The sequence below is a fragment of the Crotalus tigris genome, unplaced genomic scaffold (genome assembly GCF_016545835.1).
Source record: "Crotalus tigris isolate CLP2741 ecotype Arizona unplaced genomic scaffold, ASM1654583v1 scf7180000023830.6690815, whole genome shotgun sequence".
In the NCBI taxonomy this organism is placed as follows: Eukaryota; Metazoa; Chordata; class Lepidosauria; order Squamata; family Viperidae; genus Crotalus; species Crotalus tigris.
The window spans coordinates 4,617,950-4,639,329 of record NW_024100214.1 but is presented as its reverse complement, the minus strand read 5'-3'; the positions used below and the strand labels follow the sequence as shown (position 1 = coordinate 4,639,329).

Below are 21,380 nucleotides of genomic sequence, written 5' to 3'. Positions count from 1 at the left end.
CACAATTGAGATGGCAAGCTATTGAATAAAATAACTGTCAGTGGTATTCTTTCCATACTGTGTCCATTTCCATAGAGAAGCTGTGTTCTAGCTACATTCAGTATTAACATCCCATTCAAGAAAAATCTAATTTTTTATATTAAAAATTATTTTCTAACCACCATAATATACACAGTATATTTCCTAAATTATCATAATAAGTAGATAGACCAACAAAAGTCAGGGTTTAAGAGCTTATAAAATATGGCCTATTCCTTACAACATGCTCATAATAATGAAATCAGTAAAGTTGGGTAGATTTGAAGAACATTTCTGAATATAGAGGTTGTTATTTAAAATCGAACCTCTTTTCTTACCACAGGGTACGCAGGCTTTCCGTTTTGAATCATAGTACTCATCATGTGAACAGTTGTAACAGCCTGAAAGAAAGGGTAAAACACATCTTGAACATTATGCATTCTTTCAGCTAAACAATGGTTTTGAAATAAGAATTAAGAGATTACTAACATTTGTAAATGAGCCTTGGGCAATTAACTATAACGCATTTCCAAATTTGATCATTTGGGCCCATGATTTTCCACACAACATTCTGAAAAATATTGACCAATTTTTTTTAAAAAAATGTATTTTTCTTAGTTTCTGCTAGCTTTCTTTTGCTTGTTGCATCAGACCCTAGACAATTTGACTGTTGCAAGATTAATGTTTCCCTTTAAATATTGCAGTTATATTATGTTTTAACTATTAATTAATCTTCTGGTATTGATGACAGGATAACAAAAGTAAGTTTAACAGTTATGTTTCCACAGTCTGGAAAAGATAGGGACCACTAGTGTAAGATTGGAATCTATTTTGACAGATTTTTGAGGACAAATTATTTGAAGAAGCCAGCATTCTCTGCAACACTCTATTAATTAGCTAGTTCTTGTAACAGTTAATTAATTAGACCTTATAATTCTTAATATTCACAACATCAGATGTCTCTCTTGATTTAAGCCTCATAAGCAGCAACTACAGTCGTTAGATGAATTCAGTGTTCAAAACTGTGACAAGCTGTGCTTAGATATGAAATCAATGTCATAATTGCTTTAAATATTTGGACAAGTGTCTGGAGCTATATCTGGTATCAAGTATCAAGAAAAAGTTGTGGGAAAGAGACTTCATGGGCAATCTCGTGTGGGAGACAGTTGCTACACTCGTGACTAATATAGCTTGTACTCTGAAAAGGCAAACAATCTTATTTTACCTTCAACATTGACTTCTGTTACTGGTAACATATTTGGACATTTACAGGGACGATAATGCCAAGTGCAATTTATTTCATTGACATAACTATAATCCATGCCGATCTTTTTGTGGGTGTTGAAGTAGTCACAGTATACAGCTAAAAGTAAGTGAAGAAAGTTATTGTTCAAAAGATCACAAAAAACTTAATCACAAGCTCACCTAGACAAATAATGAATTATAACAGTGATGCCAATGTTCTGCCCTCCCTTAAGATGAGAAAATCAAGTTGATTTCTGATATATAGAGATCTGTACAGAATTAAATTTAAAAGAAATGAATCACCAGTAGATTTTACAACTCATTCCAAATCAGTCAAGGAAATGTTTGCAAGTAGCTCCTTAATCTGAGATATGTTTTAATGTGTTGGCTTTTAGCATTGTCAAAATGCTCCTTGGAGCTGAAGAATATTTCTATCCTGGTTAGTTTCATTTGCCTGCAACTGTACACAGAAGATAGTCAATTTTTTTTTGCAGCTTTGTAAAAACCAATAGAAAAAACAAATAATCTGTGCTGAAGATCGATCGTATTAGGAAGCCCCAGTTAGCGTGTGAGTTGGATAGCCTAAACATTTCTCTATTTTAATAACTGCCTTTTTCAATTCAGACATACTATACAACAATCTGGAAAGAGAGCAAAGGGCTTGAAGAAGAATTTCAACTTTCTTTTCTTCAAAAAGAAGAAACTTACGGCAGAAATCAGGAGTTCTCCAGTCAATGCAGACCCCAGCATCTAAGCAAGCTTTTGCATAGACTGCAATGATATCACACAGACATTCACAATCTCCTCCACTGTCACATCCACATGTGTCTCGGACACAAGATTCATAGTAAGACATCCGGTATACCTGTAGTGAGGAACAAAAGGTTAGTTTCAAAATGATTGATTTAGAACAGGACTTTTCAACCTTTTCACCCATTGTACCACTTTCAGGATACAGCAATATCGGATACCACCAGTCGCCTAGCAAGGTGTCAAAAACTTGATGACCCAAAAAAAAAAAAGGAAAAAAGTGATGAAGTACAGGTAGTCCTCGACTTACAACAGTTCGCTTAGTAACTGTTTGAAGTTACGATGGCATTGAAAAAAGTGCCCCCCAAGCCACAGCCGAGCATGACACCTGCCTGCCCACCTGGCACCACTCTTCCTCCTGTCTGAGGTTTTCATTGTTGAGGATTTGCAGTGGGGGAGGGGTGGGGTGTGTGTGGTTTTTATTCCCCGACATCTGATGGGTGGTTGCAGCAGGTTTTGGTCACTTCATATGACCCTGGGACACTGTGACCATCATAAATATGAATCAGTTCCCACACATCTGAATGTAAATCACAAGACCCTGGAGATAAGGCAACATTCCAGCTGATTGGTGCTTCTTCAGAGCTCAGCAGAAGCTCCAGGATCAGCGCCGAGCTCCAGCTGGAGCCTGGTGCTAATCCTGGCACTTCCACTGAGCCCTGAGAGTCCCGAAGAAGCACCGATCAGCTGGAAAGCGGCACTGATCCTGGTGCTTCCGCTGAGCCCTGACAGCCCTGTAGTTCCAGCCATCTCTAGCTCAGGCTTGTGCAGTGCTGCCACTGGTTCAGCTCATTCCCCTCTCCTGCTACTTTTCTAGGATGGTCGCGTACCACCTGCCAGGTGACAATGTACCACAGGTGGTACCCATGCCACTGGTTGAAAAGCCCTGATTTAGAAGATATAATCCTTGTGTTCAGCAGAGGCCAGTGATAATTGTTAAGAAAAATGGGTGCGAATTAGATTAATATTTCATGGATACACAGGATACATTAAAGGGATATCATTTCAGGCATTTACCTTATTGTGACAGGGGGCAAATACTGGACTGTTGATAATAGAGCATTGTTTCTCTGCCCATGCTTTGCGATAGGGGTTTTTGGCACAGGGATCAGCTGCAAAGGACACATCTCCACAGACAGGATTTTCTTTCCAGGAATTTACAAATACAAATTCGTTGGATGCTAGATATTTACTCCGTGTTTCAAAATCATCTTTTACGTTGCCGTTGTAATTACCACATAAGCCACAAAGGTGATCCTAGTTTAAAATAGAAGAAAATCATTTGTGGAAACTACATTGAGCCATAAAAAAATGTATATTTTCGTAGTTGCAAAAGAGACAGTGGTTATTTCAGGTTGTGCAGATAATAGTCAGTGGCAGTAGCAGAGGAGAAATTGGCCAACATCCCTTTTAGTCATCTATTTGTTTAAAATTACAATCCCCTGTTGCTTCCTTTCATAGATAAAAAATATGGGAAGCTGTGTCTTTCTCCTCTTACAAATAAAAGCAATTAAGGGTAGTTCTGAATAGAGAAAACATGCCTATATATTTGATGGGCCTTTAAAAATATAACTCTAGAAAATGAATGGTACATAGCTCTTCCAAATTGCACTATGCTGGGGATTTGTTAAGTGCAAAGCAAGCCATAATAGCATTGATCATAATACTACACCAAATGTTATGATTTGAAAATCGCTAGACAAATCCACACATACACAATGCTAGGCTAAAGCAAAAAGAAAGAAAAATAAAAGCTTGAGCATGGTGTGTAAAATCAGCAATTGCACCTGCCTGATTTCTGTTTTCAACTTATGATACCTAGAAGAACATATCATGATGTTGGAATTACTTATTCAACTTCATACATATGACACCAGAAATTCATTTTCTGAGAGCTGCTCTCAGGGAGATTGGGGGGGGGTTAAGATGTGAAAAATAAACAAATGAATGAATGAATAAACAAACAAACAAACAGCTGCTTTTTATTGTCAAGCAGGTGAGAATGTGTACCTCAGATGCCCAAATGATAGGATTTGGTTTTAATGCATGAAGCTGGAATATGTGTGTTACTTCCCTTGGAAAATAAGCTTGAAAAATCTACTTCCCATTACCTTTGTTTCTCTGAAAAGCTTGATGAATAGATTCATGTGCCTGTTCCAGATCAGGGTCATATTGTATTTGCCAGGGATTGTGATCTGAATAACCAAATGGAGTGTATTCTGTTCTATGAAGAAATGTATCAGAGGATTGCTACCATAAACAGTAAATGTTTTATCTCCCATGACGATCGTCAGATTCTGCCAAGAAAATACATGGAAATGAAAAATTAATCTCAGATCTATTTTTATTTTCATTTAAACCCTTCCCAAAACCCCCAGCCTAAGAGAGAATACATTGCAACAAATCAAGATGGATATAAGGAGTGGGATCACAGCTCAGTTGCAGAGTATAGAAAAATCAGACTAAATCTCAGAGATTTTCAGTAAAAAAATAATAATAATTAAATAGGAGAATGTCTATGGAGATTCTCAGTCATCCAGATCATGGTTGTCCCGAAAGTATTTTTTCAAAACACAACTGAACTTTCTTTGTTTTTCCTTGAAGATGTTTCACTTCTCATGCAAGAAGTTTCTTCAGTTCTGACTGAATGGAAAAAATTATATCTTATTTATAAGATATAAGCACCTTTGGGACAATTAAATAGGTGGGGGAAAGAAAAGGTTGCTGCCATAGAATGGCCTGTATTAGGCTAGATGGATCTGACTTACTATAGGCAGCTTTTTCTAGATTTGCCGTACAGTATATCACACTGGGACAGATCCAATTTGTCAAGAAAAAAAGGTCACCATGCACACTACCTAAGATTTGGGAAAAAAAATTCTTTCCATAACTACCTCCTGGGGTATAATTGTCGTTCAAGTCACTAGGATTTGTGGACCAATTTTTTCAAGTAGAGTATAATGTCATTTAAAATGTACCACTGATTGATATTGTATCACACTCCTTCCTAACAAATAGTTCTCACTTTTCTCAAGTCTCTGTCCATTCACTCAGCATGACAACACTGTTCCTCATGCATAATAGTAACTATAGCATGTTCTTACCCCAAGATAGAGCTTGATTGCTCTGGAACATGTGACCCCAGTATTTCCACAAACAACATTTTCAGTCACTATTTTAAAAGTATGGGAGGATTTAGCCATGTCACAGCCATCCTAGGAAGGAATGCACAGACAGATAAAATTAGATTATTCAGGGTAGTAAAAATACATGCAGTGAATTAAGGTTCAAATACAGCCCCTTAGGACTTTGGATCCTAGACCTAAGCAGACTGAAGGATATTTGATCTAACCATGATACTAATCGAGCTTTGCACTTGGGATGCTCCTAATATATGGCTCTACCTAGAGGACTGTCAGAGGATGCTCCTGTTTTTTGAAGGCATTTTCTGTTTAAAGAGTTGATTCCCTCAATTCCAGTTTAAGGATGATGAATTATGAGGAATATTGAACACTGAAGTTGCCTTATTATCAAGTCCACTTGGACAAAATGTTTTCTGTAACGGTACGTTCCACTTCTATTTAAATGAGAGCAATCATGTCTAAATACATAAAAGGATAATAGTTACTGTAAGCATATCTCAGCCCTCATTCATTCCTTTTTTTTTGTAAAGTTATTTGCAGTTTTTCTTTAATGATGTCAAAGGTCACTTCCTTAATGCTTAACATAATTTTAGTCTTTTTTTCCCCCTTAAAGTGCATAGAAAGCATCAAGATGAGTGTGGATTAGTGGAAAGGGAATTAAAGCGTAAAGGAGATATTAGCAGATGTTCTTTGAATTCATTACAACTCCTATTTACATCATTTTTTAAAATATAAAAATGACACTTAACAATAAACTTGCAATGTATCTTGTACGGTGAAAGCCGCACAGAAACATTAGGTGATGAAGAGGTTGCTTCTACAGGCTAGTTTTTCTGTGAAAATGCATCTATATATTTTTATTGTCAGGAAAAGCTGTTGTTGCCAAATCCAGAAGTGTAAATCAGGTAATTAATAATATAAATAATAATATAAGATTGGGGTACATAGCATTTTTTTGACTGTGAAGGTCTGCTCTAAAAACAAATGGTTAAAATTAGGACAAAGGTTGGTTTAGGATCAAAAACAAAATGTGATTCAATTAAATTATACTTCATTTTGAATATAACTAGATTCTTCACCACATACTTAACGATTTTTCCTGTCAGTCATGTTACAATTCTGTGGCATATTCAAAGAGTCACATTAGCCCTGGAACCACAGGCTATGACATTCTGGCATAAAGGCACCCTCTAATCCTAATTTAAAAGGGTGGGCATAAATATTTCAGAATGTCTTTTATGACTCGGGGACTTCAACTCCCAGAATTCCTGAGCCAGCACAGTCATAAAAGAGCCAAGGTTACCTACCCCTGTCCTAGACTTATGACCACAGTAGCGACCCAAATTTCTGGCGGTTTTTCAGTGAGTCATGATTTTCTGACCTTTTGTGGCATGACTGTTAAGCAAATTTCTGCAGTTGTTAAGCGGATCATGTGGTCGTTAAATGAACTCGGCTTCCTCTATTGACGTTGCTTGTCAGAAGGTGGCTGGTATGGTCACAAATCTGCGATCACATGATTCTGGAATGCTGCAGCTGTTATAAATAGATGCCCGTTGCCAAGCATCTGAAATTTGATCCTGAGATTGTGGAGCTGCTACAATGGTTTTACATGCAAGGACTGATGGTAAGTCCCTTTTTTTGGTGCTGTTGTAACTTTCAATGGTCACTAAATGAACGGTTGCAACTCAAGGACTACCTCAAGTTACTCCAGACCACAGGCCTTGAATTATTTTATTAGTTTGAGCATACCTAATTAACATGTTTTAAGGACATAATTGACAGGTGTGCAAGGTGTAATAAAAGAGAAAATACCATAGCTAATATGTATTCACAGTTGCCATCAAATGCGAAGTTCTGTCCATCAAAGGAGGTGATATGACCTTCCCCATAGAGACTACATGTAGAAGAGCACTTGGAATTCTGAATGCACTTCCATTTTCCTCTTGTGCAGATACTGATAAAGACATAAAGTACTTCTTAGAAAGATTTGAAATGGATAAAAAGTGTGCATGCTGCTTTGTGAAAACAACTTTCTTGATGTTTTCATATGACACTAATTTTATTTTCTAAGGTCACATATTTGATTAGCTCAGTGGTTCTCAACCTTCCTAATGCCGCGACCCTTTAATACAGTTTCTCATGTTGTGGTGACCCCCAACCCCCCATCCAGCTGGCCGGGGGGTATCAAAAACTTGACCAAAAAAAGAGGAAAAAATGGGAAAGTATAGGTAGTCCTCGATTTACAACAATTCGCTTAGTGACTGTTAGAAGTTACAACAGCACTGAAAAAGCGAATTATGATCATTTTTCACACTTATGATTGTTGCAGCATCCCCAGGGTCATGTGATTTACTTTCGGATGCTTGACAACTGATTCATACTTATGACATTCACAGTGTCCCAGGGTCACATGATCAATGGCCAGGGGATGTGGCCAGCTGATCACTCAGGTTGCAGAGTGCCTGTGGGGGGGGAAATCTGTGGGTCTCTGGGATGGGACTGGGGTGGGTGCCTGCCTTCCTTCCCTCCTCTTGTCCTTTCCTTCCTTCTTTTCTTCCTGTCCTTCACCTCCCTTAGTCTCTTCCTCCTTCCCTCCCTCTCTCCCATTGTCCCTTCCTTCTTTCTTTCCTTCCTTTCCTTCACCTCCTTCTTAGTCTCTTCCTTCTTCCCTCCCTCTCCCATTGTCCCTTCCTTCCTTCCTTCCTTCCTTCCTTTCTTCCTTCCTTCCTTCTTTCATTTCCTTCCCCTCCCTTAGTCTCTTCCTCCTTCCCTCCCTCTCTCCCATTGTTCCTTCCTTCCTTCCTTCCTTCCTTCCTTCCTTCCTTCCTTCCTTCCTTCTTTCCTTTCTCCCTCCCTCCCTCCCTCCCTCCCTCCCTCCCTTCCTTCCTTCCTTCCTTCCTCCGTTCTTTCCTTTCCTTCACCTCCTGCTTAGTCTCTTCCTTCTTCCCTCCCTCTTTTCCATTGTCCCTTCCTTCTTTCCTTCCTTTCCTTCCCCTCCCTCTTGGTCTCTTCCTCCTTCCCTCCCACAACCACCCCAATAACCACAATCTCCACCCAAAGCTCCACTTCTCCCATTATATTGACCACCTCTAGAACCAGCCCACCTCTCTCTACAACATCAACCGTCACTCCCACTACGTCCACTTCCACAAGAAGCCCCACCACCACACCTACAACTATCACTCCCACCACCTCAATACCCAGCAGTACTCTTGTCTCCACCACCCCCACAACCTCCCTAACCACTACTACAGAGCCTCCTTCGACCTCAACCACGACACCAACAAAGAGCACCCAGTGGTAAGTTGGCATTTTCATTTAGCAACTCTACAACTATATTGCTCTGATATGGCCCTTCAGACATCTCATGTGTTGTATCTCCTGGTCTTTCTTTTGAGGCATGATAAAATAGTGTACAAAAAGTGAGGGTGCACCCACATTCACTGGTTGATAAGCTGCTTCTTGATAGCTTGTTAAGCACTTCCCTGATGTTTAATATCACTGTCCTATCCTCACCCCCTCTCCCATCCCGTCCCACCTTTCTTTCTTTCTTTCTTTCTTTCTTTCTTTCTTTCTTTCTTTCTTTCTTTCTTTCTTTCTTCCTTCCTTCCTTCCTTCCTTCCTTCCTTCCTTCCTTCCTTCCTTCCTTCCTTCCTTCCTTCCCTCTTTGTCCCTCCCAAAAGGGGTTCCTTTTCTCCACTCCTTCCCTGGGTTTGTGGGGAATTTCTTGTCACCAATGCTGACAGGTGCTCCTTCAAGCCCACCGCAACCTTTCTCGCCCCCTTTGCTTCTCCCCCCACTTCCATGAGGATTGTGGCGCCCTTGGGAAGCCGATTGTGCTTTGAAGCTTAGGAGAGAAGGAGGAGTCCCTTCCTCCTTCCCTCCCTGTCTCCCTGTCAAGCCCTGGCGGGCTCAATATGAACAGGTGGAGGAGATGAGGACAGGCGGGGTGGCAAAGGAGACTGGTGGCTGTCGCTAGACCTCCCGGCTGACAAGCACAAGTTTGGGGGTCACCAGCTGACGGGCGCAGGAGTTGGGTGCTGCGGCGGCCTTCCCTTCGCTGACCTGCATGCACAAGAAGAAGTCAATCCGGTTGCTGCACAATGAGTCTCTGGGGAGGATGGGGCCTTGCTCTGCACCTGCGTTCTTCATGCACCCCCTGCAGGGTACATTTGGTAGAGTTCGTGCAGACTGACGCCAAGCAGCATATTTTCCACAAACAAGTGAGGTGGAGCAAAGGGGGGAGGGAGAGAAGGCGGCTGACAAGCCCTGCCTAAGACCATCAGAAATATGTGTTTTCCAATGGTCTTAGGCGACCCCTGTGAAAGGCTCATGCGACCCCCAAAAGGGTCGCGACCCACAAGTTGAGAACTGCTGGATTAGCTGGATGATTCACTAGCTGGAGTGTAATGAACTGTATAGAAGCTGAGATGTGACATTTCCTAATTGAATCTTGCAAAATTTGGCCAAGGATGCAAATGATTGGAATGAGAAATCTTACCATGTATTACACCCAGTGTTAATTTCAGCTCCTTTTTCATATGAAATGCCACTATATTCGCAAGGACACTCCTCAGGTGGCACACATGTACCATCTAGATTTTCATATAGTCCAGGTGCACAGACACATCCAGATTCACATTTGGTAGGAATCTGGAAAAGATCAGGCATATAGACTCTGTCATGTACTAAGAACAGCATATGGAAAACTAAGGTTGCCTGTAACACATATGCACCTAGTTTTACTGAACAATTGATTATTTTTTAAAATATATTAAGTACATTCAACCTCTTCATGATTGCCTTAGGCTGTTAAATGACACCTATAAATAGTTTTATTATAAACATGTGGTAAGTAGTCTCAGAAAACACAACAATACGGCTACTAGATTTTATGAAATTAAAAAGTAAGCAGTTTTCCAAATATTGCTTTAAGATTTTTATAAAGGATGTGCTCATATTCTTGCAACCTTTCCCTGTAGGAACTTAATTTTAAAGTTGTGAATCAACTCAACAGTCCTCATAAACTTTGTCATATGCAAAAATTGCTGGAAACCACAGTGTCATTGGAGCAATTGATTATCAGTGAAAATAAGTGATATTTTTTATATATTACCCCAGCTGCAAAAGAGATGGTGATTTATGACAATCATCCACACGTCAGGGAGAATATACATGATGTTATACAGTGGATGAACATATGATTTCACTTATCCTCTTCTTTCTTATAGAAAGTAGAGATCCAGATGACTAGATGACCTCCAAGGTCCCTTTCAACATCATCATCATCATCATCATCATCATTATTATTATTAGATATGTTTTGTTTAAACAATTCCTTGACAATAGGTCTTTTATATAGTTGGCACATTGGGCAACATTCCTGTATGAATTCCACATTACTGTGATAACCTATAAAGAGCATCTGCATCCATATGCTTTAGTCTGTTTGTTACTTATTGTTTATCTTATTTCTTAGATTTCTATTCCGCCTTTTGCAAGAGCTGAAGTCAATGCACAAAGTGCTTCCTTTTCCCATTTTCCACTTCCACTACCCAGTGAGGAAGGTAGACCAAATAAGGAGTGACTGCCCCAAAGTCACCTAGTGAACTTCTGTGGCTGAGGATGGATTCGAAACTGGGTCTCCCTGGGTTAGTCTAACACTTTAAACTTCATATCAGATCATGGCTTTGGAATTATGAAGATGAATAGATCCCAAACTTAAGTCTAAAATGAGAGCACATATTGAGACTGAAGGAATGAGGCATATAGTATGATGATGCTTACTTGTGTGACCCACTGAATTTAATGGACCTTGCTCCCAGCAAAAGGAGTCTAGAATTGCAACCTCTAAATCAGCGGTTCTCAACCTATGGGTCGCGACCCCATTTGGGGTCGAACGACCATTTTACGGGGGTCACCAAACAACGCGATCCACCATTTTTCCCCCTCATGGGGCGGCGCTGCGCATGGGGCCGGCGCCGCGCATACGCGCCGTGTTCGTGTGACCGGGGGTCGCCGTATAAAAAGGTTGAGAACCGCTGCTCTAAATTCATGAGATATATAAACAGGCTGTAGTGGCTCTCATGCTGTAGGTCTGCTCTTTTTCTGCTGCAGTGTAAAGCTGATGGGATGGGAAGTGGGCAGAACATTTCTCATTTCCTTCGTGAGCACAGAGTTATAGTCTTCTGATATGAAACAGCTCTCATCACCCACAGCCCCTTTGATAGTAACCCATTGCAAGAAGGTTTTTCTCTCTTTAATTTGGGAAAACATCAGAATCATACCATCCATAAGGAACTAACTGGACTGTGGGCTCAACTTCAGTGCTAAAGCAGTGATGACCGATAATACTGCCCACTCCCTTGATTATTTAGATACCTGGGAAATATTGCTGCTATTTTGTATTTATGATCATTTTCTTTTGCACAATGCTATCAATATTCCAAGAATATGCATTTCATTTCATGAGCTAAACTTTAGACTGGCTTGTAAAGAGGTAACATTTCAGTAAGGACATTACATCATAGAATTAATGCAACTAGTCTCCCCATCATGCACAGCTACTGCAATCTCTCACATGCTTTTGGATAGCCCCTAAATATTACAAATATTGACTCACACAGCCAGTTCCAGTGGCCAGCATTTGACAGGTTGGTGCACAAGCAGCCCCATATTTGCTTCCTGAGGGGGCTGAACATGAAATGAACTTTTTTGGAGGGCTGCAGATTTCTGCAAAGGGAAATAAGACAAGCATAATGTGATTTTTTGTCATGTAGAGGAAAGGGATACTCTGGGAAAGAAAATGAGATCCATACCTAAAAGGTTTGTTGGTTGGCCCATACAAGTCAGATTTCCTTTACTGCAGTAGCTAGAAAAGAAAAAGGTATATTAAAATGCTCTTACAGATATTTAGATTCAAGATTTTTTACACAAAGTCTGAGCCTGCATCATTTATGAGAAGCTATATAATTTTCTTCTTGAACCAATTTAATGTTCAACAACCACGTTTCAAATGATGTGGAAAAATGTTAACAGAAAGAGACTTACCACGTAACTCCATTAATTATCGTGAATTGTTCTGCCAGAATGATCTGTCTGCCTTTCAGGTAGCAGGGACACTGAGATTTCTGGACACACTCATTTTTGTGGTTCAGGTAAGTTCCTTTTGGACAATTGCAGCCATCAATAGGCACGTCAGTGGGATGACATTCAATTTCTCTGCTGGAGAGGGACAGGCATGTCCGGTCACAGGCTTCTGCATTGTAGCTGAATGTCTGATTTCCAATACAAGATACAGCTGCAGATACAAACAGCATAATTAGCTTTGGATGTTCAGAAAAATTCAATGACCCCATTTCTCTTTACACAAGAAATCACTAGTTATTTATTTGGAAATGCAGCGACACAAACATCTCCCCTTTACACCATGCTCAGATTGCTATTTAATTACAGTTTACTAAATGATCTCCAGTTTTCTCAGTTTGTGCAACCGGTAAAACTAATTACACAATGTGTTAGCACACTATGTGTACAAACTCATTCACAGTGTGAACCAGGCTAGACTTCTGCTGGAAAAAGACTTGGAGCATCTCAGAGAACTCTTGAATCCTGACAGTAATTTTCCCCAAAACCTGCTCACTGTGGACATGATAATACGAGAACAACAAATATGAGTCATGATAATATGAGAAGAATTACAAAATCCATTACTACTTAGATTATCAAGACTAGATCAACTACAGGTGATCCTTGACTTACAACAGTTCATTTAGTGACCTTTCAAAGTTACAACGGCTCTGAAAAAAGTGACTTATAACCATTTTTCACGCTTATGACTATTGCACCATCCCCATGGTCACATGATTTACATTTGAATGCTTGACAACTGGTTCACATTTATGATGGTTGCAGTGCCTGGGATGTGTGTCATGTGATCCCCTTTTGCGACCTTCTGACAAGCAAAGTCAATGGGGAAGCCAGATTCACTTAACAATTGTGTTACTAATTTAACAACTGCAGTGATTCACTTAACAAATGTGGCAAGTAAAGTCATAAAATGGGGCATGAGTCTTTTTAACAATTTTCTCACTTAGCGACATAAATTCTGGGCACAATTATGGTCGTAAGTCGAAGACTATCTGTATATTTAGCACTCTATATTGAAGCCCTTTAGCGAAGTAGGGAATTCTTGTAGTTTAAAACAATCTGGAGATTACTTACTGCAGTTGTCGATTATATTGCGCCAGTTCCAAAGAAATATTCCCTTTAAAGCACATTCACGGGCATAGGACCCCAGAGCAGAACAAATATATGGAAAGGTCTCCTCATAATTGCAAGCTTGATATTGACATCTCTGAAAACAGGTTGAACTTAGTCAGTAGCACATCAGAAATTTTGAATGCTGGAGCACTAGAATTCGTTCAGATACATGTGTATATCACTGAAACAGGCTAGTATAATTTGTTTTATTAGTGAATAATGAAAAATGTTCCAGAGCAGCTCTATGTCCTTACACAAGTCCTCATTTCACAGATGAATACAGACACAGTACTTTGTATTCCAAAATAAAGAAGCTATTCAGTATGAAAATGAAACTGTGTCTGTGGGTTCTGATGGCACACTAAATGAAAGATTAGTCAAAGTATTGCAAAATATTGATTTCCTTATAATTTAGAAAGCTCATTTTGGCATTTTGGTAATGTGAACTGGCTATTTTCCCCCACAGTCATATTCTGAAAATACACAAATACTCAGAAATTTAAAATGTTTTTTTTCTACCAAATTTATCAGACTCCCAAAGGGCTAAACACCTAATTTTAAAAACCCAGCAATGTATATCCATAGTTTTTTAAAAAATAGCAGAACTGTTAAAAGCAATAAAATATATTTGGAGAGTCTATTTATGGAATAATTTATCAGGAGAAAAGGGAAATTTCTAACTTGGGTTACAAAGAATGAAGAATTGGAGAGTCTGGTTTAGTAATATTCAGTGAGAGCTCTGACAAAATGCTGAAGGTAAGATAAATTGCCCACTTTGAACTATATTTTTATTGGACTTTTACTGCAATAAGTCATATAAGCATAACAAATGTCAGGCAGTTTCAGACAGGAATTGTATATCAGTTTACGTTATTTACCTTTAGCATAAACTCATCGTCCTGTGGTGTAAACTGAAGTAAGGAATAATGCCTTGTTTTCTGAAGTGCTCTAGTCTAGCAAATTTGGTATTTCTCTCGCCTGGACTACAAATTTGCCTCATTATTATGATAAATTATTCCACATGTCATAATATGACATTCCAGACTACAAGACTACATTTTTTCTTTTGAAATAAATCCCAGATTACTCAAAGGTCACCAAACACTCCTTTTGTAAAGGATTAAAACTGCAAGAGTCTCTCTCTCTCTCTCTCTCTCTCTCTCTCTCTCTCTCTTTCTCTCTCTCTCTCTCTCTCTCTCTCTCTGCTCTCTCTCTCTCTGTTGTGTTTTAAGGTTTCAGAACTGCCCTAAAGCAAGGACTTATATGTTCCATGAATTATTTTCTTCCTCTGTTTTCTTAATTAGCTTATGAGACAAAATTCCATCAACAGTCATGCTAACACAGTGAGAAATATTTTATTAGCTGAAGTTGCAACCAATATTATATATTAATTTAGCATATTTAGAGAAAAACATGGTCTTGTAAAAAACATCCTCTAATGATGTTAATAATTATTGCTGACTTGAATGTGAAGAGAAATTTGCTGATTGCTACTTTTTTTTTAAGAAGGGGAAAAGAGAAAAGATGAGAAATAGTATTTGGTTGAGTTGACTATTAAAAAAAAAAAACTAGCTTAGCCTTTGGAGAAAAAGAGGCCATTTATCACTAAAATGGTTTTGAATTTTACAGACGCTATAAATCAGTTCAAACATGCTTTATAGTGAAGGTCCAGTGGAATAGAGGGTTCTGTTCCATCTAGTGTGGTTAATTTCCCCTTCTCCACTGCCTTTCTCTGCCTAATATTTAGGACTCTGGCTAATATCAGAAGCCACAGAAAATTGTTTGTATCCTAGCATGTAAGAGAAGAAGAAGGTCTGCGTGGACTTGATGCAACTGTATTTCAGTGGAACAGCTTGCCTCCAGAAATCGTGGGCACTCCATCACTGGAGATTTTTAAGAAGAGGCTAGACAGTCACTTGTCTGAGATAGTATAGGTTCTCCTGCTTGAGCAGGGAGCTGGACTAGAAGACCTCCAAGGTCCCTTCCAGCTCTATTCTTCCCATTCATTTCCAGAGACATCTTTGATGGAATGGGATGGCCTTTGTATGCTTCTCTATAAAAGAGTTATTATTCCTGCTATGCCTCTGTTCTGCCTTGTCTAATTGATTTATACCCCACATTTATTATTTTTATAAATAACTCAAGGCAGCTAACATACATACACAATATGAACGAATATACATAACATTCCTTCCTGCTCCCATTTCCCCCATGAAACAGCCTTTTTGGCTGAGAGAGTGTGACTGGAGCAAATTTACCCAGCTGGCTTTCATACCTAAGATGGGACTAATGGTCTCTTCGTTTGTAGCCCAGGGCCTGCCTTCCTTAGATCACATAAACTCTTAAAATGTGGATCTGGTAAAGCTTATTTAAAATAAATCTGGAAAAATATCAAATCCCAAATAACAGTTGTTACTGAATTTTGTCATGCATTTCATAGTCTAATGTCCAGCAGCTTTCTCCTGAGAACACAAAAACCCCTACCTTGACAAATGGATCAGGATTCACCACAGAATGACATTTCTGAAATAGTGCATTCATTTTTAAAACAGAACAGTGGGTCTCTGCAGATATTTCTAGGGAAAAAGTATAAAACAAATTCAATGATATCAGAGTTAATCTTAAAATGAAAATTTAAAAGAACTTTGGAGACCACAGACAAACTAGATTAATAATTATTTCCCTGGCTGAATTTCTCACTACAAATGCCAGTGAAAATCACATTTTTGTTATATTTTCTTTAGGACCCTAGAAGCCTAGCCAATTTTAATATATTTTAAATTTGAATATAAGATATCCATTCCCTAGTTAATTTCCTCATTTATATAGCATGAATATTTTTTACTCATGAGGAAGCCTTTTGCGTGATTATCACTGAAATTCAAAAGTTTATGCATTTAAGTAGAATGACAATGTTTAAATAATATATTATAACTGCTGCAACAGGTCTAGCTTTTTTAGTGGCTAATTATTTCCAAGCACTTTAAAAACAATGTATACTTTTCCCATAACAATTTATAATCTGCAGGTTGGAAATGCATTTATCTCAGTTGTATTTATATTGTATGATTTTGAGTTGGGAACTTACAGACAGCAGCTTCAAGTAATAATTGCACAGACTGTGGTAGCCAATACCTGAGCTCTAAGAATGCAGTCCAATGGGAGATCATGTCACTGAAACTATTCAACACTCAAGTAAGATATTGTAAAAAACTCTTCTTCAACCAAAATAATAATAGCAAAGGCCACAGATTATTGTGAAAAGAAAATTAATCTCTTCAGGATGCAACGAATAGGAAGCAATTATTGAAAGGTGGCAACAATTATTAGAGTAAATTATATGGTTAAGGAGAAATGTATATATAATATTTATTACAGATTTTACATAGATCAACTTGGAACATGTATTTTTAAAGTTAGAAAGCAGAAAAAATTAAAAAGTACAAGAAACAATACAATTAGAGAAAGAAGAGGAAAAAAGTTAAAGATGAGACTGCCAATCTTTTTTTGTGACAGTTACAAACAGATTATCCTTTCCCTCTTGTGGGAGGGCAGCACCCCCCCAGAGAAAGAAATATTTGGGGGAATATTAAAAAGCAGAATATTATATTTCCCAAAGGAATACAGTAATGGAGAAAGAAAATCTTAAAAGACAGAAACCAGCCCCCAGAAACCAGTCCCATTCTCCCCCAAGCAGAAATTCAGAAACCAGCTTTCACAAATGCAGATTTGATAATCCTATTCAGAAAGGTTGGAGCCAGGAAGCTTGGAGCTGATGAGATTAGAAAGACAAAGACCCCTGAAATCTACATTTCCACCCAAATTCTAAGGACAGGAAACATGGCCTTTAAGACATAATAGGATTAACCCACCACCATCAAAATATCAAAGCTCAGAAGCTCAGTCAAAGTTCATGCCACAGGAACAGGAAGAACAACTCCAAACACAAAAGCCTAAGAAGGTATAAAACCCCACCACTCCCAGCAACATGTGGTCAGCTGCTCCAGAGCCTCATGTCTTGTGGCTCTGCTCTTCAATAAACTATAACTTTCTTTCTAAAGCAGTCTCCATTTTGTTTATCCAGCTTGGACTGGACTCAGATAAAGATTTTTCTTTCAACATTCTCTTTAAAATTATGCTAGAAAAATTCCTTCATTCAATCCTTTATTCAGTCACCAAATCCAGAAATCACCATTTCACACCCCCCCGATTTTTAGCAATAAATAAATAATCCATACTTTTTCCAGATTTTTATAAAGCTACTGGTTGCTTCCCCCCCCCCCGAACAAACCAGTCAGTTTTTCTGCTAATTATATCATCTTCCTCCATTGTGATTAAAGAGAAATTTTGTTTAGGCATTTGTCATTCCAAATTCTGTACATTATCTGTCAATTGAAATGAAAGTGTTTAGTACTAGGTGAAACAAAGTGAAGTGAAATGGAGTAATTAAGTATGTAAGTTTTGGGATGAATTCTCTCAATTTTATGTCATTATCCTTTATCAAATTACACAGTAAAGAATCCAAGTACTCTAAGAGTTTTAATACTGTGTAAAATTGTGCTATTGAAGTTTTTTTCTTTTTTCTTTTTGCTTCTGTGTTGTCTGTGTGTGTGTGTGTGTGTGCACACCTTCAAGTAATTACTGAATTCTGGAAACTTCCTGGATTAGTCTCTTACTTTCCTTGGTTCTCCCTAGGGATAAGACAGACTGATTAGCCCAAGGTCGCTGAGCAGGTTTTGTGCCTGACAACTCTCAATCTCCTGATTTCTAGCTGGTGCCTTAACGGCCATAACTCACTGGGTGTCACTGAATGTATATTGAAACATACTTTATACCAGAGGTACCCAACCTTTTGGGCACCAGGGACCAGTTCTGTGGAGAGACTGGAGGGTGTGTGGTTTTGTGTGCTGCCTGCATCCCGTGGATGGGGCTTTGCTTGTTTATGCAGATTGATTGCTGGCATGCCATGGCCCAATACTGGTCCACGGACTGGGGGTTGGGGACCCCTGCTTTATACTGTTCCATATATTTCAGAAAAGAAGAGAGACAGCAGCATTGATGATAAAAAGTACAAAACTATGTATCATTCCTGCTCTGCAGGTGGTTCAGTCTATTATGTAAGGCAAGAGTAGGATAACTGGATCTAGTTTTTTTGGGGGGGATCTTTTGAGTACAGCCATGATTTAGATCAGGAAAGGGTACAGGAGGAAAAGGCACTACACTGCTTCTCAAGCACCATTTTTCAGATCTTTTAAAACAGAGCCATGAGGTAACCAGAACAAAACAAACAAATAAATAACTATCAGGCGGTGTTACTCCTAGAAGTCTGATAAGCATTTCTTCTCTTCCCCACAAGTGAAAACTTTTTGGGAGGATACTTCTATTACCTTCCTTGTGTATATTTATCATAATTCTCATCTTCTCTCCACTCCCTTGCCCATAAAGAACCAAAGACTTTACATACTGTTCAGCTGACTCATAGAACAAGGATCTGTATCCCGCTCAGAAGCAGGGGGACAGTTCCCGGATCTCCAAGAATCCACAAAAAGAGGGGCAGTTCCTTCAGTAATATCCATGCTGGTCATAAAATCATCTGTGGTTTCTCCGTTGTAGTTACCACATAATCCTGGTGAAATGAGAAGATAATAATGATAAAAAATGATATTTTTAAATATATATCAGTAATGAAAAAACCTCTTATTGATTCCCATGACAGGCATACTTTGTTCCTTTCCTTTAAAAAAAAACAAGCTTTGTTACATATCGTTTGGGCATTAGTACAGGTAGTCCTTGACTTACAACAGTTCATTTAGTGACCATTCGAAGTTACAGTGTTATTGAAAAAATGACTTATGACCGTTTTTTATACTTATGACCATTGCAGCCACCCCCATGATCATATGATGAAAATGTGCAATGGACTCATATTTATGATGGTTGCAGTGCCTTCTGCAATCTTCTGGCAAGCAAAATCAATGAGGAAACCAGACTCACTTGACAGCCATGTTACTAATTTAACAACTGCAGTAATTCACTTAAAAACTGTGGCAAGAAAGGTTGTAAAATGGGTAACATTTATTTAACAAATGTTTCACTTTGCAACAGAAATTTTGGGCTCAGTTGTGGTCGTAAGTCGAGGACTACCTGCATGTGTAATTTCTTGCTTGCATCAGATATATTTCATAGAGTACTTCAGTAACTAAAATAGTTTCTACTCAAGAACAGATGCATGTTGCCATTGTTTCCAAATCTTACTAACGGTAGTACAGAAGCCTGCCTAATAGGTCAGTGATATCGTTGATCATTATCAATGCTTGTCACCGTTGGAATATGTCCTCAGGCCATATTAACTTTCATTCCAGTTCTTTTTTTTTAGTTGGGATAAAATATATATGCAAGAATTTAGTTTGCTTAATCAAACCTAAGCTGAACCTTTGTTGAGAAGGGAAGTTACACTATACATATGCAGAGAAAGGTGCTTCTATCGAATAGAATTTCATATAATACAGATAAACTCAGCTGAGCACAGCATCCTTAGGGCAGTCCCTAAGCAAGATGTGTACCCAGAATGACACATGAAGTGGCATTTTCCTTATTTGCATTTACACAGTGCAATCTAGATAATCACATTTGGTAGCTTAGTTCTCTTTGAGAACTTTTCTTATTGAGTTATATAGAACATCCTTAGCACAAGCGATCCCAGTTTGACTCCATTGCTTGTGACACTGGCTTTGTCTTTACACAGGTTATGATTTAAATAACCTTATGCTTTTGTTTTCCGTGTAACAAAACGTTTGTCTATGTGTCTATGTGTGTATGATTCTGTTTTGTTCTATTGAATGTGTGTGAGTTTGTGTCCCCCCTCTCTCTCATTTATTTATCCTATATACAGTACACACACACACACACACACACACACACACACACAAAATCAATATATCAGTCTCAAAACAAGGAGACAGTGAAGAAAATCAGAATAACTTCTGATTAATAACTATTGGCAATGCTTTCAACAATCTAGGTTTCCCTCAAGTTTGCCACAGAAAATCTACCTGTACATTCACCTCAATTTTGTGTGGCTTCCAAATTCAGTAAAGAAATCCCTGTATGAATGGCTTGTTCCACAGATTTGAACTGATTTGAAAGAGCATAGAGATGTTAACAATAATGGTATCTACGTTCAAATCTCAAAGGATATTCTGAATCAAAAGGTTCATTTATTTGCATTAATAGAAAATAAAGCTCTGGAAATTCTTTCCCAAACATGATTATTATTCTAGCTTTCAGGCAAGGAAGTCACCAATCAGGAAAACTGTTTACCTCGGGTTGTGCCTCTGAAATGGCGTCCAACTTTAATGTAAATTTGAAGTACTGTATCAGTGTGAATTAATATCTCCAGCCCATAAGAAGTGTGCATCTGGATGTGAGTTGATGATTGTCTGAAGATGGTGATGTCCCCTAAAATAAAATAGCTTACATAACCAAATTATATTGAATGCAGTTTATCTATTTAAATCTTGATTTAAACTGAACATAAAACTTTTTGCATTGCTTTTAAGCTGTGTTTATTTAAATATGCATCCCACCTAGCTGGAATAGAATACATCTTAATAAAAATAACATAGAAAATATATACAGGTAATATGCACAGTGTTGGCAAAACCATCAAGTTATTGAATGCTTGTTCTATAATCTCCCTTCTCTTACCTGATGTATAAGGTAACCATTTAAGTTCATTCTCATCACCGAATACTTCATTCTTGGAAATCTTAATTTTCTCCTGTGCATAAAACAGAATCCTAATTAGAGGCCAGGCTCTAAGACCAACAAAATAGTGAACTTTTCTATGACTACATTTAGAATATATGTAAATAAAATAGCCTTCTCCAACCAAATCCATCA

The 21,380-nt window shown here is 38.3% G+C and overlaps 1 protein-coding gene across 10 annotated transcripts in view; it reads right to left on the bottom strand.

The window, feature by feature from the left end:
- Positions 1-21,380, bottom strand: part of MUC6 (mucin 6, oligomeric mucus/gel-forming) — an 86,557-nt gene that overhangs the window by 35,672 nt on the left and 29,505 nt on the right. For all 10 annotated transcript variants that reach the window (XM_039322048.1, XM_039322052.1, XM_039322046.1 and 7 more), the window contains exons 13-28: positions 21,186-21,258; positions 20,799-20,936; positions 18,943-19,104; positions 15,963-16,054; positions 13,440-13,572; positions 12,267-12,516; positions 12,035-12,087; positions 11,839-11,948; positions 9,718-9,869; positions 7,029-7,170; positions 5,178-5,288; positions 4,185-4,370; positions 3,091-3,330; positions 1,972-2,128; positions 1,244-1,381; positions 357-419 (exon numbers count right to left, since the gene is read on the bottom strand). In XM_039322048.1, coding sequence (XP_039177982.1) covers positions 357-419; positions 1,244-1,381; positions 1,972-2,128; positions 3,091-3,330; positions 4,185-4,370; positions 5,178-5,288; positions 7,029-7,170; positions 9,718-9,869; positions 11,839-11,948; positions 12,035-12,087; positions 12,267-12,516; positions 13,440-13,572; positions 15,963-16,054; positions 18,943-19,104; positions 20,799-20,936; positions 21,186-21,258 — 2,200 coding nt within the window. The remainder of the gene's footprint in view (positions 1-356; positions 420-1,243; positions 1,382-1,971; positions 2,129-3,090; positions 3,331-4,184; positions 4,371-5,177; positions 5,289-7,028; positions 7,171-9,717; positions 9,870-11,838; positions 11,949-12,034; positions 12,088-12,266; positions 12,517-13,439; positions 13,573-15,962; positions 16,055-18,942; positions 19,105-20,798; positions 20,937-21,185; positions 21,259-21,380) is intronic.